This window comes from Rhipicephalus microplus, chromosome 9 (assembly GCF_043290135.1).
Source record: "Rhipicephalus microplus isolate Deutch F79 chromosome 9, USDA_Rmic, whole genome shotgun sequence".
Classification (NCBI taxonomy): domain Eukaryota; kingdom Metazoa; phylum Arthropoda; class Arachnida; order Ixodida; family Ixodidae; genus Rhipicephalus; species Rhipicephalus microplus.
The window spans coordinates 128,909,357-128,930,631 of record NC_134708.1 but is presented as its reverse complement, the minus strand read 5'-3'; the positions used below and the strand labels follow the sequence as shown (position 1 = coordinate 128,930,631).

The 21,275-nt window shown below is 42.3% G+C and overlaps 1 protein-coding gene and 1 pseudogene across 2 annotated transcripts; one reads left to right on the top strand and one right to left on the bottom strand.

The window, feature by feature from the left end:
* Positions 1 to 178: 178 nt before the first annotated feature.
* Positions 179 to 2,283, bottom strand: LOC142772153 (uncharacterized; annotated as a pseudogene).
* Positions 2,284 to 13,934: 11,651 nt separating this feature from the next.
* Positions 13,935 to 20,440, top strand: LOC119163053 (uncharacterized). Of its 2 annotated transcripts, XM_075874299.1 has the most exons (3): positions 13,935 to 14,284; positions 14,807 to 14,885; positions 19,976 to 20,330. In XM_075874299.1, the coding sequence occupies exons 1-2, from the start codon at positions 14,096 to 14,098 to the stop codon at positions 14,855 to 14,857; spliced, it is 240 nt and encodes a 79-aa protein (XP_075730414.1). In that variant the 5' UTR covers positions 13,935 to 14,095; the 3' UTR covers positions 14,858 to 14,885; positions 19,976 to 20,330. The 2 variants fall into 2 exon arrangements, with proteins under 2 accessions (XP_075730414.1, XP_075730413.1); XM_075874298.1 differs by lacking the exon at positions 14,807 to 14,885 and having other exon boundaries at positions 19,976 to 20,440.
* Positions 20,441 to 21,275: the final 835 nt, after the last annotated feature.

Here is a 21,275-nt window from a genome sequence, read left to right as displayed (position 1 = left end):
TCTTTCGCTCTCTTATAGGTATCTAAAAATGATAAAAAGCTTATTACAAAACAAAGTTTAGACAGTGAAAAGCAATCATACCAGCCCAGCATTTCACGTTGCACCGAACTTCAATCCAGGAGCTTGTAGGTTTTGCACCTTGCATTGTTAGCTTTTGACGTTTTCCAGGATTCTTTTCTATTGGCCAAAAAGTAGAGTGCTGATCTTCTTTCAGCCATGACGTGTGAATGATGGCCATGGTGTCTCCCTCTTCAGGGAATTCCACTACAGCAAAGGGGTCGCCTAACAATTTGCAATTACTTCAGTTAAAATAATCATCAGAATAATTTTCTTTGTCATATATAACATGAAGCCAGAAAGGTTCCTACAGTTCGAGACATGACACGTCCAAGTAAACACACACATACACATGCACACACACAAAAAGAGTTGCAGAAATGGTCAGAAGAGTGCAGTCTCTTTTGATGCACAAACGGAAAAACTGCAAATTTTTTGCCCGTTGGAATTTTCACACATTTCGTTTTGATTTCTGACACTGGCCAGAACTTCAGAGCAGGAGCTTGAGATGCCAGTTATATATCCATGAGGGATGAATTACATGGGTACATATAAAGCTCTTCCAACTTTTCATTTTTTCTGCCAATTATTACAGGCTGAAAATTATCAGAAAGTGCAAAATTCTTAATTTTTACAATTGCTTCATCTTCAAGCATGCTTGTGGAGTCCCTTTTGCCTGGTTTGAAGGTAACAGAGTCATATTCAAGGACTTTGTACTGTGGCTGAACACATCCAGGTGGCAAGGGTCCATCTTCGTGTTTTCGTTTGAGCTTTGCACGTTTTGTCCTTGTTAAAATGACATCTCAGCTGGATGGAGGCGGGACTGAGTTAATAGGTGAAGGCTTGTTGAAAGAGCGTTCTTCAAGAATGCGCTTGTGTAGCTGCTTCAGTGGCTTTTCAGACTTTCGCACATACTTTTTTCAACCTAGACATGTAATTTTCGAACGGAAATGCACTGTTGTTGTCCAATAGTCCATAAACTTGAACATCATCTGCTACAAGAATAAGCCCATGAATGTTTTGCGACACTGCGTGCTTACCATACAGTGTGATGTAAACCTCCACAAAATGCCTCAAAAGCCTTCTGGCATAGTCCAAGTGCTGGCTGTTATGCTGTGGGCTACAAAGCAGGCTGACAGTGCAATGCAATGTTCTAAAGTTGTCCATTAGGCACTGTGCGATGTGCGACTTTAAAACAACAGGCCCTGTGTACAATATAAACGTACGAAATTCTGTAGCCTTCCACTTATCAAGCTCTGACAAGTTTCTCGGCTTCCTGGACAATTCAGCTGGTACAAATCTCTTCATTTCTGAATTTGCTTCTGACACAGCATCTCGTGAACGTTTTACAATACGGTATTTTTTCACCTATGACCCGAAGTAACAACAGCTTTCGTACCACGCCAAGGCAGATCAGGTGCATGTGATCTAGTGGAACCTGCTGAATCATGTCAATTGGAAATTCCAACAAAATGGTCTTTGTATTGTGATGCTTTTCGTGCTCTGCAGTGCGAAAACTGTTATTTGTCCTTAATGGCTCATCTAATTCTGGAAAGCACAGTCGTCCCAGCTCGAAATCTCCCTCAGTCGTACATTTTGAGCAGCTAAAATATCTATTATGTCGCTTGATGACAAGAACATACGACTTAGCTGGCGAATCACAGATTATCGCACCAACCAACACGGCAAAATTCTTGCTTTCTAGCACCAAGCCTTCTTGGAGCAAGTTAATCGGGTCATCCACAAATGGTCGCAGGTACGCATTAGCCTGGGATGGTTTGCACTCCATAAAAAAACGCCTACAGGAAATGGTTCACTTACTTTGCAGTTTCAAATGCGACAAAGAATGGGCCAGAACTGACCACGTGTGCTTTGTGTCAATGGCAGTTCATCTACATTTACGTGGATAACAATAGGATTGGGCACATGGTCAACATGTCTAAGAGCAGATTGAAGCCCTTCACGCAACCCCAAGTGACAATACTGTTCAGAATCCAGTGGTGTGACATTTGTCATTCTTAGTGTGGACAAAAGCGCCCTGGCGCTATTTGGTAGCTCACACATACAAGAATACGAGCGAAGAATCTTTAACAGATTTGTGACAGCATCGTGAGGCACACTTGATTCTAAGCTCCATTGTCGCAGGTCTCCTCTTAACGATGCGATATCCAGTTCTTTCAAAATACATGAGCTAGAATCCGTGGCAGTGTCCTGCTGTGTAGAAGATCAGTGGCACGCGTCAGGTACGTAAACGGGTTCCACAGAAACATTGCGCATGCAGTCACCAGATTGGTACTCCACGGATTCCTGCAAGCCGCCATAAACGCCGGCACTCGAAACTGGGCCGAGAGAACGGTACGGTGGTGGTTTGGGAACTTCTGGCTGACTGGGGTTAAAAGCGATTGGTGAAAGATTTTCCTCCGCGTTAATACCTTCGCCAGCAGCTACCAATATAGCATGCACGTCGGCCTGCACGGCGTGGCTGATGCGACGGTAAACAGTCGCCCTCGACATGGACGCCATGTTAAGGTGACTAAAAGCGTGATTCATCACTTGCAAGTGTTCTTTGCCGTTAGGATTCATTTACTGGTGAATTCATTGGTGTCGTGCTGTTTACCAAGCGTATACGCAAGCTCCATAAAAAACATGGTCAACACCTTACACACATATATCCTCACGCTAGAACAGATAAAAAAGCAGTTGGCAAACAACACTTACCTTCGATTGCAACCAGCTCTGCTAACCAAATTTCACACTGCGCTGCGCACAATTTGTAACCACGCGCACCGCAATTGCTGCACGTCCTAGAGAAAAATGCGCAAAGACTCGCTTTCAATACAGCACAGCCGCGTTGTCGTACTTATTTGGTATACACATAACAAGCATAAAATAAAAATAAAAAGTTAAAAACTACAATGCACTTCCAGAATACAAATGACAAAGTTTTTGTTTTATTAATTTTTCGCGTGCCCAGTTGAGAGCAGCAAAACGGTACATTAAATTAAAAAAAAGTGAAACCAAAACCATTCGCCCTCGACTGAAGAACACAGTCAGCAAGGTTAGTTTTACATGGGACGGTTTCAATTATTCCTCATTAATGTATAACTATATGGGACTTTTTCGAGTGCCATCGGAGCTAAGTACGGTAGAACAGTTTTGCGAGCAAGGTTCATCGCAAGCATTTTTAAAATGTACGCGTGGTTCCGAATAGCAACGCGCAACATCACGCATCGTTGCCAAATTAAGGCAAATGCATGCTTTATTAAGTCTGCACGACACAATATATACTAGCATTCAAATTTCGGCAAACGATTGAGAGTCATTATGTGTTCCTACCTGCTTATTTATATTTGTATATTTATAAAATGAAAGACTTGCACAAGCTCTATATATATATACAGGTGCGTTAAAAATGATCGCTGAAATAATACACTAATTCATGAAGCAACGTGCATATATATGTGAGAATATCAGTAAGTAGATTACTTGAAGTTCAGTAGGGTTGATAGCTGGGCTAGTTGGTGAGACACCATATGGTAAAAAGATTACTTGAAACCGCGTGGGATAATATATACTATGTCCATTACACATCCCATAAGGAGACGCATGCAGATCTCACGCATGCATCCACCCATTCACGTCCTTTTCTGGGATATTTATTAGAGATACATTCGCTGAAGTCTACGGGACATCCATACAACTTCCTTTAATGGATGTGGGACTTAGATCCTTCTTTGGGGCATCCTTAGGACTTTTTGTGTTGTCTGGGGTGTCACTGGCGTCAAAGTGTTTTTCACACACGCGAGCGCTCTTGGAGTCGAACGAAAATCAGGCAGTCTCTCGTCGCGAGAATGCACGTTTCCACCTGTCGCGTTCTTCTGCGTTGGCTGGGAAACAGAACAGGGCAACTTTTTCGACGGTGCCCTTGTATCTAGAGCGACAGCCCGGCACACAGCAGGTGTTGGGCATCACTGTCAACGTGATGCAACCCCGAAAAGAAAAAAAAAACGAGGGCGACCCGCACGACTACACCCCCTCCGCGCCAGAACTCCGCTAATGGCGGCCAGCGAAGCACCCGGCCAAGCCGGCTTCCAAGATATATGTAAACTGGTAGCGTAACTTCCATAGAAGCCCATGGACCCAGTAATCGGCGCCTCGTTGCCACCATCGCCATCTGCGTGAAGAGAGGACAACTAAAAGCAATATATATATATATATATATATATATATATATATATATATATATATATATATATATATATATATATATATATATGAGACCACGTCCGGTACGGCAGCAACCAGGTTCTCTTTTTTAATCCAGACGCACGAGCCAGCGAGCCAGCCCGCATGACATACGATGATGATCACTACAATGGTTTGGTCATACAGATGAAGATGAAGTACATAGTCAGCGCTCACACTATTTCCCCCCTTCGCGAAAGAGGGCAGCAAGTTAGAAAGGGTTGGGACGTCGAATATATCGTTTCAGTCGAGAAACGTGGGCCATATCGGTGTGGCGGCGACGACGATCAGAAGCCGCGTTGACAGGAGCAACGCGATAGTTGACTTCAGATGTTCGTTCCAGGACGGTGTATGAACCGAGATATCGATGAAGGAATTTTTCGCAGAGCCCAGGTACACGAACAGGTGTCCACAAAAGGACTTCGTCGCCTGGGCGGAACACAACAACTTGACGTTTCACATCAAGGTCGATTTTTCTCTTGTCCTGAATGCTAGCAGTGTTGGCGCGGGCGATTTCACGGCAGCGGGCAACGGGAGCGGCGAACTCTTCCGGGAGAAATGAAGATAGATTGGAAGATGTGGACAAAGAGGTGGTGTTCAGAACAAAAGTCGGTACACGGCCATACACGAGAAAAAAAGGGCTGAAATTCGTTGTACGCTATATGGCAGTGTTATATGCGAACGTGACAAAAGGAAGTATTGTGTCCCAGTTTTTGTGATCTGGTTGCAAGTACATAGAGATCATGTCAGACAAAGTTCGGTGAAAACGCTCGGTCAGACCATTAGTTTCTGGGTGATACGCTGATGTGGTCTTGTGGATGGTGTTAGAGGCCTGTAAGACTTCAGCAAGGACATGTGAAAGAAATGTCTTGCCACGGTCACTAAGGAGCACACGCGGTGCGCCATTTCGTAAAATAATGGCGCGAAGGAAAAAATCGGCTACTTCAGAGGTAGCACCAGATGAAAGAGCTGCCGTCTCCGCGTAGCGAGTAAGGTGGCCTACGGCAGTAACAATCCAACGGTAACCGGCTGGCGTAAGCGGAAGAGGTCCGTATAAGTCTATGCCCACAAATTCAAAGGGAGTGGACGGGCACGGCAGTGGTTGCAATGGCCCCGCGGGAAGAGACGTGGTACATTTTCGGTGCTGGCATGACGCGCAGGAAGCGATGTACTTGGCGACAGAAGTGGAAAGGCCAGGCCAAAAGCAGCGAGTCCTGAGGCGGTCGTAGGTCTTGTGCAACCATAAGTGGCCAGCTGTCGCATCGTCATGAAACGCTTGTAGAACTTCCAGACGAAGTGAGCGAGGGATGACGGGAACCCATTGGTTACCGAGAGGATAGTATATTTGCCGACATAATGTTCCCTCTTGAAGCTTGAAATGGGCAAGTTGTCGTCTTAGGCGGCTGTTTGGAGCACGCGATAAGCCAGTGCGTGGATCGATGATTGTGCGGCAGTAGGTATCGGCATGCTGGAGCGAGGCGAGATCTGTGGACGAAAGAAGGTCCGCCGAGGCAACTAACTGTTTCGAAGCAGCAGCCGTCTGTTTGGTCACTTTGGCGGGCGGTGACGAACAGATGGAAGGTGACACTTCGGCGCTTTGCGAGAGCGGGCAACGGGACAAAGCGTCGGCACCTTGGTGCTCTCGGCCCAACCTATATGTGACGCTGTAGTACATACTCTTGCAATCGTAGTACCCAACGGCCAAGGCATCCCGACAAATTTTTGAGAGACGATAACCAACACAGAGCATGATGGTCAGTCACTATTGTGAAATGCCGGCCGTATAAGTAAGGATGAAACTTTTGTATGGACCACACGATGGCGAGACATTCTTGCTCAGTGACGCTGTAGTTTCACTCAGCAGGTGACAGAGTACGGCTCGCGTAGGCCACGACTTGTTCTTCCCCTACTGAAAAAACCTATATAATTCCATACAGGATCCGTATGCTTCAATACAGGGGTTACAGGAGCTAATACAGGAGCTGTACAGGAACCAAATGGGGGTAGATGGGTCTTATACAGGAGCTATATGGTGGTATGTAGGAGCTGAATGGGACCTGGGCAGGACATATAGGGGTATGTAGGAGCTACACAGGCATTATGGGTTTGGTATGTAGGACTCTCATCTAGCACAATATAGGAGCTAATGGGGCTGAATGGGGGCCATACATAGGACTTGATAGGGCTCAATGTCAACCTTGATAGTCAATGTAGTACATCAGTAAACTTATTAGACCAAATACCTAGGCATGCATAACATTTTTGTTTTTTTGTGTATTCAAAGGGCTAAAATACTAAGTTTTTCAACTCCATTAGTTGGCCGTACACAACCTCAAGAAATAACCAATTTTAACTAGTTCATATCATGAGATGCAAATATGTGCAAAAGTATAACAGATAAGTATATCAGATAATTACCAAAGAACTTTATTTCATTTGATCACCTTAGTTGTACACGTGTTATATTTGCACAAATATTGCTGTTCAATTTATGAAAAAAAGAATATTTTAAATGTTGTATTTGTGCAATTAATAATCTTTCTATGAGAAATCTCTAACAGAAAATAGTGAGTGAGTAATTTTCTATTATATGAACATACACATGAAGATAAAAGACAATTAATCCTTATATTCAGGAGAGATATACCAAGCCACGCTCACGTGCTCTGTCATTGAACCAAGGCACAAAGCACAAAGGACCATGCAGGACTGCCAAGGAAGAGTGCGAATGAGCTCTACGAAGCTTGGACCTCGAGGAAAAAGTGCACAAGACACAGTCGAGAGGCAAGGCGTCTCTGTTATGACATAGCAATTGCGCTCTCTGGTCTAAGCACACACAACGAAAGATATCGATGAAGTCTTTAATCTGTACAAGTACAAAATAATTACATACAAACACATTAAAAAGGTTTTCCAATACTGGTATTGTTGAAAGAAAACTACATCCAATATTCAGATCAATTTTCCATGCACTGCTCAAAACGGTCGATCTGAGAGTTTGGTTGGCTTCGCACAAGCTTGCTCACTTGTGAAGGGTACTTGACTGTGTTTATTCCTCAGAATCAGAATAAGAGCAAATAATTATAAAATTTCGTTTGGTGTGCTTCCATCTGAGCCTTTGAAAACGGCTTATTGTACGTCTGCATCAAAGTATCTTCAATACTGGCCAACTAAGTATTTCTAATGCTACTCCTGTCTTACAACAAAATTGATTCAAATATACAGTTTAACTTTCAACACATTACTTTAAATAGTTGAATAAGTGTTTGGGTGGCACAAGCTTGCTTGCTCGTAAAATGTACTTGGCTGTGTTTATTGCTCAAAAGCTAAATAGGAGCAAATAGTTCTCAAGATTTGGTTTAGTGTGCTTTCATCTGAACCTTTGAAAACTTCTTGTTGTACGCATTCATATATCACATCATTCCAACTCAACAGCTAATGGTCACGATACTCATGTCTTGCAAACAAGAGTTGCTCAAGTTGTTGTTTTGAGCTTCCATGCATTACTTGAAAAGGTTGGCAAGAGTGTTTAGTGGCACAAGTTTTCCTCTTCGTGATACTTGGCTGGGCTATCACAGAGAAGGTGTACATTAGCAAATATTTCTCCACGATTTGTTTTGTGCGCTTTTGACTGAACCTTTCAAAACGGCTTGTTGTATGCTTGCATGTATAGCATCATCCCCATTGGTCAGCTAATTGTAACAGTACTCTTGTCTTGCAAATAAAAGGGGCTCAATTTTTCATTTTGAGTTTCCATGTATTGCTTAAAATGGTTCATGAGAGTGTTTTTGTGGCACAAGAATGCTTGTCTGTGATACTTGGCTGTGTTTATCACTCAGAAGGTGGCCAAGAGAAAATAATTCTCCACGCTTTCTTTTGTGCGCTTCCATCTGAACCTTTCAAAACGGCTTGTTGTATGCTTGCATGTACAGCATCATGCCGATTGGACAGCTATTTGCAACGGTACTCATGTCTTGCAAACAAAAGGGGCTCAATTTTTCATTTTGAGTTTCCACGTATTGCTTTAAATGGTTGATGAGAATGTCATTTTGGCACAAGAATTCTTGTCTGTGATACTTGGCAGTGTTTATCACTCAGAAGGTGGACAAGAAGAAATAATTCTCCACGCTTTGTTTAGTGCGCTTCTATCTGAAACTTTCGAAACGTCTTGTTATATGCTTGCATGTACAGCATCATGCCCATCGGACAGCTTTTCGCAATGGTACTCATGTCTTGCAAACAAAAGGGGCTCAATTTTTCATTTTGAGTTTCCACGTATTGTTTTAAATGGTTCATGAGAGTGTTTTTGTGGCACAAGAATTCTTGTCTGTGATACTTGGCAGTGTTTATCACTCAGAAGGTGGACAAGAGGAAATAATTCTCCACGCTTTGTTTTGAGCGCTTATATCTAAACTTTCAAAACGGCTTGTTGTATGCTTGCATGTACAGCATCATGCCGATTAGACAGCTATTTGCAACGGTACTCATGTCTTGCAAACAAAATGGGCTCAATTTTTCATTTTGAGTTTCCACGTATTGCTTTAAATGGTTGATGAGAATGTTATTGTGGCACAAAAATTCTTGTCTGTGATACTTGGCAGTGTTTATCACTCAGAAGGTGGACAAGAGGAAATAATTCTCCACGCTTTGTTTTGTGCGCTTCTATCTGAAACTTTCAAAACGGCTTGTTGTATGCTTGCATGTACAGCATCATGCCGATTGGACAGCTATTTGCAACGGTACTCATGTCTTGCAAACAAAAGGGGCTCAATTTTTCATTTTGAGTTTCCACATATTGTTTCAAATGGTTCATGAGAGTGTTTTTGTGGCACGAGAATTCTTGTCTGTGATACTTGGCAGTGTTTATCACTCAGAAGGTGGACAAGAGGAAATAATTCTCCATGCTTTGTTTAGTGCGCTTCTATCTTTAACTTTCAAAACGGCTTGTTGTATGCTTGCATGTACAGCATCATGCCGATTGGACAGCTATTTGCAACGGTACTCATGTCTTGCAAACAAAATGGGCTAAATTTTTCATTTTGAGTTTCCACGTATTGCTTTAAATGGTTGATGAGAATGTTATTGTGGCACAAGAATTCTTGTCTGTGATACTTGGCAGTGTTTATCACTCAGAAGGTGGACAAGAGGAAATAATTCTCCACGCTTTGTTTAGTGCGCTTCTATCTGAAACTTTTAAAACGGCTTGTTGTATGCTTGCATGTACAGCATCATGCCGATTGGACAGCTATTTGCAACGGTACTCATGTCTTGCAAACAAAAGGGGCTCAATTTTTCATTTTGAGTTTCCACGTATTGCTTTAAATGGTTGATGAGAATGTTATTGTGGCACAAGAATTCTTGTCTGTGATACTTGGCAGTGTTTATCACTCAGAAGGTGGACAAGAGGAAATAATTCTCCACGCTGTGTTTAGTGCACTTCTATCTGAAACTTTCAAAACGGCTTGTTGTATGCTTGCATGTACAGCATCATGCCGATTGGACAGCTATTTGCAACGGTGCTCATGTCTTGCAAACAAAATGGGCTCAATTTTTCATTTTGAGGTTCCACGTATTGTTTTAAATGGCTCATGAGAGTGTTTTTGTGGCACAAGAATGCTTGTCTGTGATAGTTGGCTGTGTTTATCACTCAGAAGGTGGACAAGAAGAAATAATTTTCCACGCTTTGTTTTGTGCGCTTCCATCTGAACCTTTCAAAACGTCTTGTTATATGCTTGCATGTACAGCATCATGCCCATTGGACAGCTATTCGCAATGGTACTCATGTCTTGCAAACAAAAGGGGCTCAATTTTTCATTTTGAGTTTCCACGTATTGCTTGAAATGGTTCATGAGAGTGTTTTTGTGGCACAAGAATGCTTGTCTGTGATACTTGGCTGTGTTTATCACTCAGAAAATGGACAAGAGGAAATAATTCTTCACGCTTTGTTTTGTGCGCTTCCATCTGAACCTTTCAAAACGTCTTGTTATATGCTTGCATGTAAAGCATCATGCCCATTGGACAGTTTTTCGCAATGGTACTTATGTCTTGCAAACAAAAGGGGCTCAATTTTTCATTTTGAGTTTCCAGGTAATGCTTGAAATGGTTCATGAGAGTGTTTTTGTGGCACAAGAATGCTTGTCTGTGATACTTGGCTGTGTTTATCACTCAGAATGTGGACAAGAGGAAATAATTCTCCACGCTTTGTTTAGTGCGCGTCTATCTGAACCTTTCGAAACGTCTTGTTATATGCTTGCATGTACAGCATCATGCCCATCGGCCAGCTTTTCGCAATGGTACTCCTGTCTTGCAAACAAAAGGGGCTCAATTTTTCATTTTGAGTTTCCACTAATTGCTTGAAATGGTTCATGAGAGTGTTTTTGTGGCACGAGAATGCTCGTCTGTGATACTTGGCTGTGTTTATCACTCAGAAGGTGGACAAGAAGAAATAATTCTCCACGCTTTGTTTTGTGCGCTTCCATCTGAACCTTTCAAAACGTCTTCTTATATGCTTGCATGTACAGCATCATGCCCATTGGACAGCTATTCGCAATGGTACTCATGTCTTGCAAACAAAAGAGGCTCAATTTTTCATTTTGAGTTTCCACGTATTGCTTTAAATGGTTCATGAGAATGTTATTGTGGCACAAGAATTCTTGTCTGTGATACTTGGCTGTGTCTATCACTGAGAAGGTGGACAAGAGGAAATAATTTTCCACACTTTGTTTTGTGTGCTTCTATCTGAACCCTTGAAAACAGCTTGTTGTACGGATTCATGTACCGCATCATCCCAACTGAACAGCTAATGGTCACGGTACTTATGTCTTGCAAAGAACAGTGGCTCAAGTTGTTGTTTTGAGCTTCCACTCATTGCTTAAAATAGTTGAAAAGAGTGTTTAGTGGCACAAACTTTCTTGTTCCTGACGCATGGCCGTGCTATCACAGAGAAGGTGCACAGTAGCAAATAATGCTCTACGCTTTGCTTTGTGCACAAGATGCTCATGTGCTGTGACATTAATATCGTTACAAATAGCTGTCCAATGGGGATGATGCTGTACACGTAAGCGTGCAACAGGCCATTTTCAATGGTTCAGATGGAAGTGCACAAAACATAGCGTGGAGAATCATATGCTATTGTTCGCCTTCTCTGTGATAGCCCAGCCAAGTATCAGGAAGAAGAAAGCTTGTGCCACCAAACACACTCATAAACCATTCAAAGCAATGCATGGAAGCTCAAAACAACGACTTGAGCCACTTTTGTTTGCAAGAAATGAGTATTTTGACCATTATCTCTTCAGTTCGAATGATGTGGTGCACGAATTTGCATTGTTTGAAATATGTTATCTGAGTAATTGTGTGACACAAACTTGTGCATTTTCTGCTTGCCTGTTTTGAGTTTTCTTTAAAGACCTAGAAAACGTCATTTGAAGACATCTCTCTAATTTTATTGAGGGACGTAATCTTGCAGTGCCATGCAAGCATGGTTTAAAGAAAACGTTGGTGTAGTGTAACTGCAGAGAGAATTCATTCTTCAAAGAATTGAAGAGAAGTGTCTAGTGTTAGTCCTCTTTATTTACTTTAAGGAAGTATTACACTCAAAAAACAAAACCAAGAAATACTTTGTGTCAAGCTTGAATTTCCGTAATATGATGGCAATTGAGTCTTATAACTTGTGAATTCTTATGCGTCACTTTGACATCAGCATGTTAATATTGATTAGCACTCATGAGAAACACTGGATCCTACGCCATCTAGGAGTCACATAGAGAAGCATACTGGTTTGTTTCTTGTTTAACTTATTATTAACAAGACTGTTAGTATATATTACTCATTTTGTTTTGCACACTTATGCATGGGTGTCAGTAAGGGGAAAAAATTGGGGTAGTTGTCCCCCTCAAGCCTCACTAGCGCTTGCACCCACCCAAGCTATGGCAGTGCTTTTGCCCTACACCAGCCATTTTCACCCCTCAAGAGAGAATCCTGCCGATGACCATGCACTTATGGCACCGATAATACAGTTGTGTGAGAGAGCTGATCTCAAGGCGTGTGCTCCTCGGTCATGCGGCTTCGCTGTCTGCGTTGGAGGCGTAACCGATAGATCGAAGACGAGAGAGTAAGCGCGGAGTCTGTAGATATCAAGAGCGACTGCAGCCTCGTTTGCTTCCTCAGTCACACAGGCTGTCTCCCCACGCCTCGCTTTCGTTCCTTATGAATGAAGTTTGTGCGCATGCAGTGTGGCAGGCTTCGATTGTCCTAAAGTGGCTGTAGGCGTTCCGCTTAGTTCGCGGCTCCTTGAATGCACATAGTGGTGTGCGTGAAGCTTGAGCACTGGCAGTTTTAGTGGCAACATGTAGCGAATTAATGTTATGTTTCTACAACTGCGGAGTGCATGTGGCTGCAGTTAGCATTGCTTCAACAAGAAGCTGCGCGTTGAATGTGCGTTAAGTAATATCGTAATCTTCGTAGAATTTTCGGTTAGTAAAAATGGAGCGTGACTGGAAAAAGTGCACTAGAAATTGTCGTGGCTAATACGAGAGGGATCACTTTTTGGCCACGGGGTGAAGCATGCGCTATGACAGGAATCAGTGACTTGCAGCTCTAGAAACATAAAAAATGTGCTAGCCATGTAAAATTCTAGGAGTTTGGTCAACATAAAAGTTGCTGAGGGATGTGCAGGCCAGTCTCGTGCGTTAAGCTGTCTCACGTTTCAATTTTTCTTCCTACTAGCAGCACTTTAAAGAAGCTCCACCTTATTCAAAACAGAGCTTTACGCATAATTTACAACTTAGCCAAAGATAATTCTCCACAGCTCAGCTGTTTTTACACTATTACTTACGCTGAATTCTGGCATATGCATATACAAGATAAAGAATATATTAATGCTTACAGATACAGTAAGGTCAGCTGAATACTCATCTATGTAACACTTACGGTTCGTGAAAAAATTCTAAACAACACCACACACTAATTACAGGGCCCAGACGAGAATATCTCTACCATTACTCTGTGTATTGAACAAAAAATAGTCAACATCTCGCAGATCTGCGCTTTATGCTTTCGTCGTTAATCTAGATTAACACGGACGAATTTTATTTTTTATGTGTTTTTTTTTTCTGTTGGTCTCCTCGAAGTTGGGTCTACTGGTCACGTTCTTTTGGCGATTATGTATGCTTGTACGCCAGTTAACGTATGCCGTCACGGCATGCTGCTGAACAATAATCAGCTGGGAAGCTTAGTGAAGTTCAAAAAAGCTTTTTTTTTCCACATGCTCTCCGCTGTAGGTAGGTCCAGTTTGTTACTGCGTCGATGAGAATCAACGGGATCATCGCAGAATGCTTAACTGCCATTTGCATTTCTGCGCGACCGGATGTTTACGAGCTATAAGTCAACACCACCTGACAGCCGCACTAAGGAAGCCAAAATACAAATTTTTGGTAGCGTGAAAAAAAAATCTATTGAGACCAATCAAACTTACTACATGCTTTTTTATGCGCGCAAAAAAACGTGAGTTTATGAATTTGAAATTGTGTCAATGAGTTTTCTCTTTCTCGCTAGCTTCGAGTTTTTTTTTTCATTGTAACTGCGGGAGAGTCGGTTAACGACAAGCGGCCAAGACAAGCCCATTTTGGAGTCATTCGTCGTCAATATGGCGCTTGCAGGTTGTGCGAAGGGGTTTGTTGCTTGTCTTGTGCTACCGGATTTAAACGTTTCCTGTGTGCAGCCTCTATGCCTCTTCGAACTGTGCGGCAGGTGTGAAACAGATGTGGTTCAGTAAAACCGTGAAAAGTCATTTGAAATGCGGGGTGCACCAAAAGTCACGTTCGTCATTTGCGGAGACGGTTACCGCGCCGTTGTGGACAACCTCGAGAAGTGCTTCATATCGCTGAGCGTTGCCGATATGGCAAAAAAGGCCATTATCGGCAAAGTGAGCCGGGTAAGGACATCAAGAAGAGCTGCTATTACAGGGATGTCCACCTTCTTTGAGGTGAGTGTCATTTTATTTTCCATGACGCTTTCGCTGGCGTGCGTTTAGGCGAACAAAGGAGGGCACGACGAAAACATGTTTGAGTGCGTGTGTGTTTTATTTTTTTTATGTGGCACATTTTATCCGTGTGTTGTGTATGTTGGCATGCTGCATCTGATACCGCGCGCTCGTGTCCCATGGGATCTTTCGATCGCAATCATGACCGATCTGGATCAAAATGTATTATGTGCGGCTGCACAGTGACCTAAGTTGTAGCTGGCACTGTTGATCGCGATAAAAAACCGCATTCGGGTCGGCCCTGACGGGGCTGGAAATGTCCGGTGTGACACTGGTAGAGTTGTTAATATATGAACAAGTCGACGTCGCTATTCCTGATGGCAAACCTGCACTACATTGCATTTATTTATTGTTCGCATGTAATAGTCACACATTCTACGTTTTCATTTGTGTGGTTATTTATAGTAGCCTGCTCTCCAACTTTATGTGTTCTCTGATTAAACTATTTTTACTGACCTCGTGCAGATGGAGAAAAAAACGACTCGCCGTGCAACACAATCTTTTCTACCAGAGTGACTGTGAAAAGAACGTCAGAACTTGGAAGGTAAATGTGGTTTAATAGTAAAACTTATTTTAACAACATATACAAAATGCTTACTTCCAATGTCCTGGTTGCTTTCACAAGCCCCGCCGCGGTGGTCTAGTGGCTAAGGTACTCGGCTGCTGACCCGCAGGGCGCGGGTTCGAATCCCGGCTGCGGCGGCTGCATTTCCGATGGAGGCGGAAATGTTGTAGGCCCGTGTGCTCAGATTTGGGTGCACGTTAAAGAACCCCAGGTGGTCTAAATTTCCGGAGCCCTCCACTACGGCGTCTCTCATAATCATATAGTGGTTTTGGGACGTTAAACCCCACATATCAATCATGGTTGCTTTCACAAGCCGCACGTCTATACAATAGTCGCTCATTCATGTACATTTGTGCTAATTGGCTAGGCAAGGGTCACTCATTCTATGTTGCAATTTTTTTTTCAAGTTCTGTTCGGTCGTGAAGTAGTAACCAGAGCGAAAATGAAGACTGCTTAATTTGAAACGTTTAGGTACATATACCAGCTACATCTGTACATATTTGCCATTTTGATTCAGACATTTGACAGTGTGTAGCATCAACTCATTAATTTATTTATTCACAATACTGCAGCCTAGCATAGCCCAAGCTGCAGTGGAATTACAAGAAAGGAGAATGGTACAGAAATAATTAGTAACAATACTGGCACCACACGTAAATACGTCAGTTTTGCCGGGATGATTCTTACAAAGAAAAAGAACAGCACTAATAGTTAGCAACCACACTTTTGACTTAGTAATGTAAGAGTCTCAGTGATTTAGTATTCAGCACAACAAATGTTGATCAAGGGCTTCATCAGAACTGTCTGCCTTGCAACTTCCTTTACTCTCCGCCTAGAAGTTCAGTAAGCGAGTCTGCATCAAGCAGCAGAGCGAAGAACAGGACTGGGTGAAAGCACAGGCCTCCTAGCCAGCATTTCATGTTAGCAAAAATATGGCAATCAGAGATAGCTAAGTTGAGTCTGTATGGTGTTGGGCGACTGAACTTCTCGCTGCTTCCTCTGTGGCCCCTTGTTGTCATGAAAAAAAAGACAGTGTCTTATGTCTCTCTTTGCTTATTCTTAATTGCGCTCTGTAGACATTTGAGAGTTAGACCTACAATACTGCAGTGAGGGTCATGCCATGTCCCATGAATAAGTGAGGCATAAACTTGCAAAGGCTCATGGGATTCATGCCATCTGCACCAGCTACCATTTCAATGGCTCTCTGCGTGCTGCATCACTCCTTGAGTATTGGCGTTTATCCGTGTGACTCGCTTTCTTCATGGTAACCCGACGCATATGCTGCAAATTTCTAGCACACAATAGCATGACCGCACCTACGACTGACCACAAAAGAGAAGCATGTGCTGTGATTGCCAAATAATATTTTCATTTGAAGTGGCAAACTACCGACTGTATGTGCTATCACAATTATGTGTTTTCTTTTAAGTGGCGTGGCCTTGGTTGTCACGTCTTTCAACTAATTTTACACTTGCATAATAATGCACATCACCGATTAATGTGCTTATTTTTGCGTGTTTGCCTCAGTGAGGGCGCTCATCTGTTTTTGCATTTGCAATTGAAACACTCTGTCGCTGTCTCAGATTGTTGGATATATAGTATCTTGTATCAACGTTCACCATGTGCAATGAGTATCATATGTTACTAAAACTACGTGTTCAGCGGTGACGGCCTGGTAAAATGTTCAAATGTTCATGAATGACATCGACTTTTATTTAGTAAAGTCGAGCTTCTTAGGCGTTTCGGCATTGCATAGTTTTTGTGAACAAGCTGGTATAGGCGATGCTCACCTCACAGTCAGGCACCGTGTTTGTTAAGCCTTGTTACCTGTCCTGCTCGCATGTGCACCAGATCAGGTATGAATAAATTTACTACGTAATGAATGCTTGGAGGAACAGTTGAAATCACTAGCAACACATTGTGTACCTGTTCTATATATAGAATAGTGGAGCGCCCTTTCTTGTCTACATAGCATTACTGACAGATCATTTTTTCCAACTGGTACGAAGTCGTCGCCTTCTTAACCACTACTAATTGTGTATACATCACTGCAATTGGTGCCGTGGATTCCACGGTGTCACCCCTGGCATGATATCGTGCGGCTGTTGGCTGCTCTGTCTTGCTGTTTTCTGTATCAAGCTCAGAGCTGGCTGCACGTTGCATAGCGGCCGTGCATATTAAAACAAATGCCGTATGCTTGTCGTAGCTGTGTAGATAGTGATTGTGGTTGTGCTGATGAAAACTACACATCCAAACGACTTTTGTACTTCAGTCTTGGCACCTTAGATTCTCTTTCGACGTGCGAATATGTTGATGGCACGTAGTCAACCTGCCATGGATCTTTGCTTGGAGCGCCTGTACATAAATACCGAATGTGTCAAACGAAACCATCCACGCAGGATTGTCGATAAATATTACTCACCTTACGCTAGACATATACCACTCACCATGTCTCTCCACAAAATTTCCTTCAATTTTCTATCTTTGTTCCAAGGGAATCTGAACATTTTTTTCCCGTTTGGCACTATTTTCGACAGCTGCACAGCCGACTATGATTGTGCAAATGACTAGATTTCAACACAATTGAAAGAAAAGCCCTGTCTACGTCTCCAAAAGCGTGGCCAGCGAAACAGCGTGTCACGAATATCTTTAACTAGGAGCCGATGCAGATGGCAAATCTCATGAGTCTTTGTGGGTTTAAGCCTCACCTATTTTATCAAGGAAACGCCACCATTTATCTCCCCAAACACAGCAGCCATGCACTTCTTCTTGGAGAAGGTTCACTTGAATTTCTTTGCGCTCATCGGAATGCTTCTGTTTGTATTGCACTTTCAGTTCTGGAGTACATCATGGTAGTGCCAGAGAAATGTCAAAATGGCACCCGTTTATCGTTTTGTTTTCATGACCAGTCAGCATTTTAGGAACTGACTGCACGCAGTTTGCAGCACTAGAGTCTCACTCTGTGTCCAACCATGGTATACCATCTGTGCTGTATTGAGCTGACTGCAATATTTTGGGAAATGAATTACTCAGCCCAAAAATTCTGACCCCATGATTTTACCGAATTATCTGATTCGTTCAGTCAACAAAATCATAGTTTTACACTTGCTTCATTCGCAGTCAGTTTGCATTGTAAATATTGTACATCATGCTTCTAATTTCCTACACTATTGCAGTGCCTTGCTGTCATGTATTGAAAGTGGTGCTGTACACATTGCTCAATATTCGATGAATTTCAGCTGCACTGCACTGCTCAGCACCCTGAAATTGAATTCTAGCACACATTTCACACTTATCCGAGGCATGCTTACATGGGTTTTGCGTCAAGAACTGAAAGCTGTGACCTCATAAGATAGACAGGCACACTAAAGAAATCGTACAACACATATGCGTTGCATCATGAAATTTTAATTGCTTTTTATTTGGAGGCCAGTTTGACTTTGAAAAATATAGGCATTGTATTTTATGAGCTGAAATGTATCTCCGGAGTGTCAACATGCCAAAGCAAGCTTCTCAAGTTATACTCATGCTGACTCTATGTTTGTTACGTTCATGAAGCAGTTAATTTTGTAATGATTTGCATAAATTCATGTGGCTAAATCACTGCATAAACATCAGTCTGCACATATGATGTGCAATTATTGCATAGTTATAAATTAAGGAGCACATGCAGCTGTTGCGGTCAGCAACACAGCAGACAGTATGATATTCAAGTGAATATTCATGGCTACCTATGATGTAATATATGACTTAGTAAGGTAGTTACTGCAACTCTAGTCTTGAGGTACGTGTAACTGGAAAGTACAGACTTTGTAGTAGGTTGTGTTTATCGAAAAATTCTCAGCAAGTGCTCCTGGAGAGTGAATGATAATTCGACAAGGTTTGAAGAGTAGGCTCTTGCTCAGTCATCGGTCAATATTTAACGTGGAAGTGGAAGAATCACTGAGAATAAAAAATGCACATCTGTGCGTCTACGTAAGCACTTTCTTGAATGCCCATGCACACACGGCTTTATTTCGCATTCACTCGGCAAATGAAAACAGTGAAGATGGTGGTAGAGGAGAAGAGGCTACTTATTTAGCACCTCTATTTAGCAAGAAAGTAGGGAGGTGCTCGCTCTGTTAGGAGTGCTTACTCTGGATTTTATGGCATTTAGAGCGTCTCTACTGAGTGGTAATATTTTGGGTTTTATATACACTCCCAAGACCCCCCACCCCACCCCTCCAGAAAAAAAAAAGTCGCAGAAGGCAGCGATTCAAGAAAGAAAAAGAGGCCTGTAGGATGGCTCTGGCAATTAGAAGCTTGTTTGATTGAGCCTCCTCCAGAAAGAGAAAATTTTTACAATGGAACGAGTGGATTGAGCAACAAATAGAGGCTTTGGAGGAAAGGAATGGCAGACTTCAGAACCCCTCTCGGCCATAGGTCGGCAAACTCCCTCACAAGCCGAGTCACTCAAACTCGGATTGGGCCATAAATGAGAATCTGAATGAGCCATATGTGCAAATACATTTTGCGATTGAGTGAGCTTCACATTTTTTTTGGTCGGCCTGTGCTTTCAACACACCTTCGACAATTTAAAGATAGAATTTTCGGTGAGCCTGTAGTTCGCGCTCTCTTCTTTTTCGTTCATCTATAGTTAACACTGGCCCATCTTCCCTATGTAGGTATGGCCGAAGCTAAAAGGAACATGTTACTTTACGCCCGTATGGTAATCAACAAAATTTTTGGTGTGTTTACAAAACAAATGTGAGTCCAGCTTCTTGTCCCCTCTCGATGTTTTTCAGCATGACATTATATCTCGCCTAGTACCTAGTCTATTGGTGGCCATAATGCATTTATGTTGTATCTGTTTATCACTCTCTTTAGCCCCTGAGCTATGTTGTGAATGTAGGTACTACCCACGACACACCCTTTACATGCTACGCTTCTCGCTTATTATGTTCACAGAAGTCCAACATAAATCTCTACCAACAAGCTCAGCTGTCCATTACTCTAAGTTGCAAATTTCTATAATGTAGTGAACATTCTTTTTCATGATTTCTTAATGCCTATTATCTGTCACCCCTTAGGTTTCAGTGATATCCTCCAGGTCAGGCACCTTCGGCAGAAACACTGCAGCTGCTGCTACCACCACCACGACCTATATTTCACTTCAGCCATTGCTGCATCACAACCAGTATTACAACTTCTGAGCCGCTACCACAGTCCTTCCCAATGATGCCTCACCTTGACAGGGCTTCACATGCTTCAAGAAGAAGCTGTCAGGCAAGTGTGTACTGTTAAGAAATTTAGCTTTCAATAGCACTGATGTTTTCAATGGGCAGAATAATTGACAAGTCTGCCAACTTCATGCTTCTTGAACAGGGTTGAAACTACGTGTGTCTGTCAGTGTAGGGAACCAAGTTTATGTGAATTTCAAAGTAGCTTATCTTTATTTTATTTTACAATATTGCACGCCCCTTCTCGGGCCAATGCAGGAATGGGTTGAACTTGAATACACAAAAATGTGAGGAAAATAAATCGAACTTATGTACAAAGCAAGTAAGAGCAAGAAATATGCACATTGTATAGTATACAGGTGTTCACATAAGTTCTGAATTCTGTTCATAAATTTAACAGAAGAGCAGTTCACAATATCAGCGGGCAGCATATTCCCTTGCTACAGAACTAAATAATATTTGTAAGGGTTATGTTATTAATTTTGTGTATGAAGGAAGCAGGATAAGCAAACGTTAGAAGAAAGTACTTTTTCATTGTTTACTAGATATGAAAGCAGATTCTTTTTCTACAAATTTCGTGTACCGTGCAATCCTGAGCGAGTGCTCCCACTATGGTGAAGGTGACGAGAATTGGAGGGGGGGGGTTCTTGCTCGGTCTTGCATCAAAAAATCAAGATTATGGTGAAAAAGTCGCATGTGCTTCCAACGAAACTGATACACTTTAATAAATATGCATGAATTCACTATGATTCTGCAACCTCGTTGCCCTTCTAAATAAAGGAAGTGAAGGAAACTACAGAAATGGCAAAAAGGCGGGGGGGGGGGGGGGAGTGCTTGCTCAGTTGTTCGTACATGTTTTAAATATCTTGAAAGAGAGAGGATGGAACTTGCTTATGTGGGGGCGCTTGCTTGAGATATTACAGTATTGTCCTCATCCTGCGTATCTTTTTTTAATCAACTGAAAAAAGCGACCTGAAAGCAAATGGCCCTTTTATATATGGTATATTTGTAGCTTATTTTCTTTCTAAATTGACGAAAAGCATGAAGTTTAGCATTTTTTAGCAAAAAGAAAAGGCTGTCCAACTAGTGTTGTTTAAGCATTTACCGAAGTCAGACACAGTGAAATAGATAAGGTGGCACAGTAAAAAAA

Excerpts from the sequence above, each read along its gene's own strand:
- LOC119163053 (XM_075874298.1), top strand. The coding sequence starts at position 14,096 with ATGCGGGGTGCACCAAAAGTCACGTTCGTCATTTGCGGAGACGGTTAC. Across the intron at positions 14,285-19,975 it reads GGATGTCCACCTTCTTTGAG|GTTTCAGTGATATCCTCCAG; the intron begins GTGAGTGTCATT and ends GTCACCCCTTAG.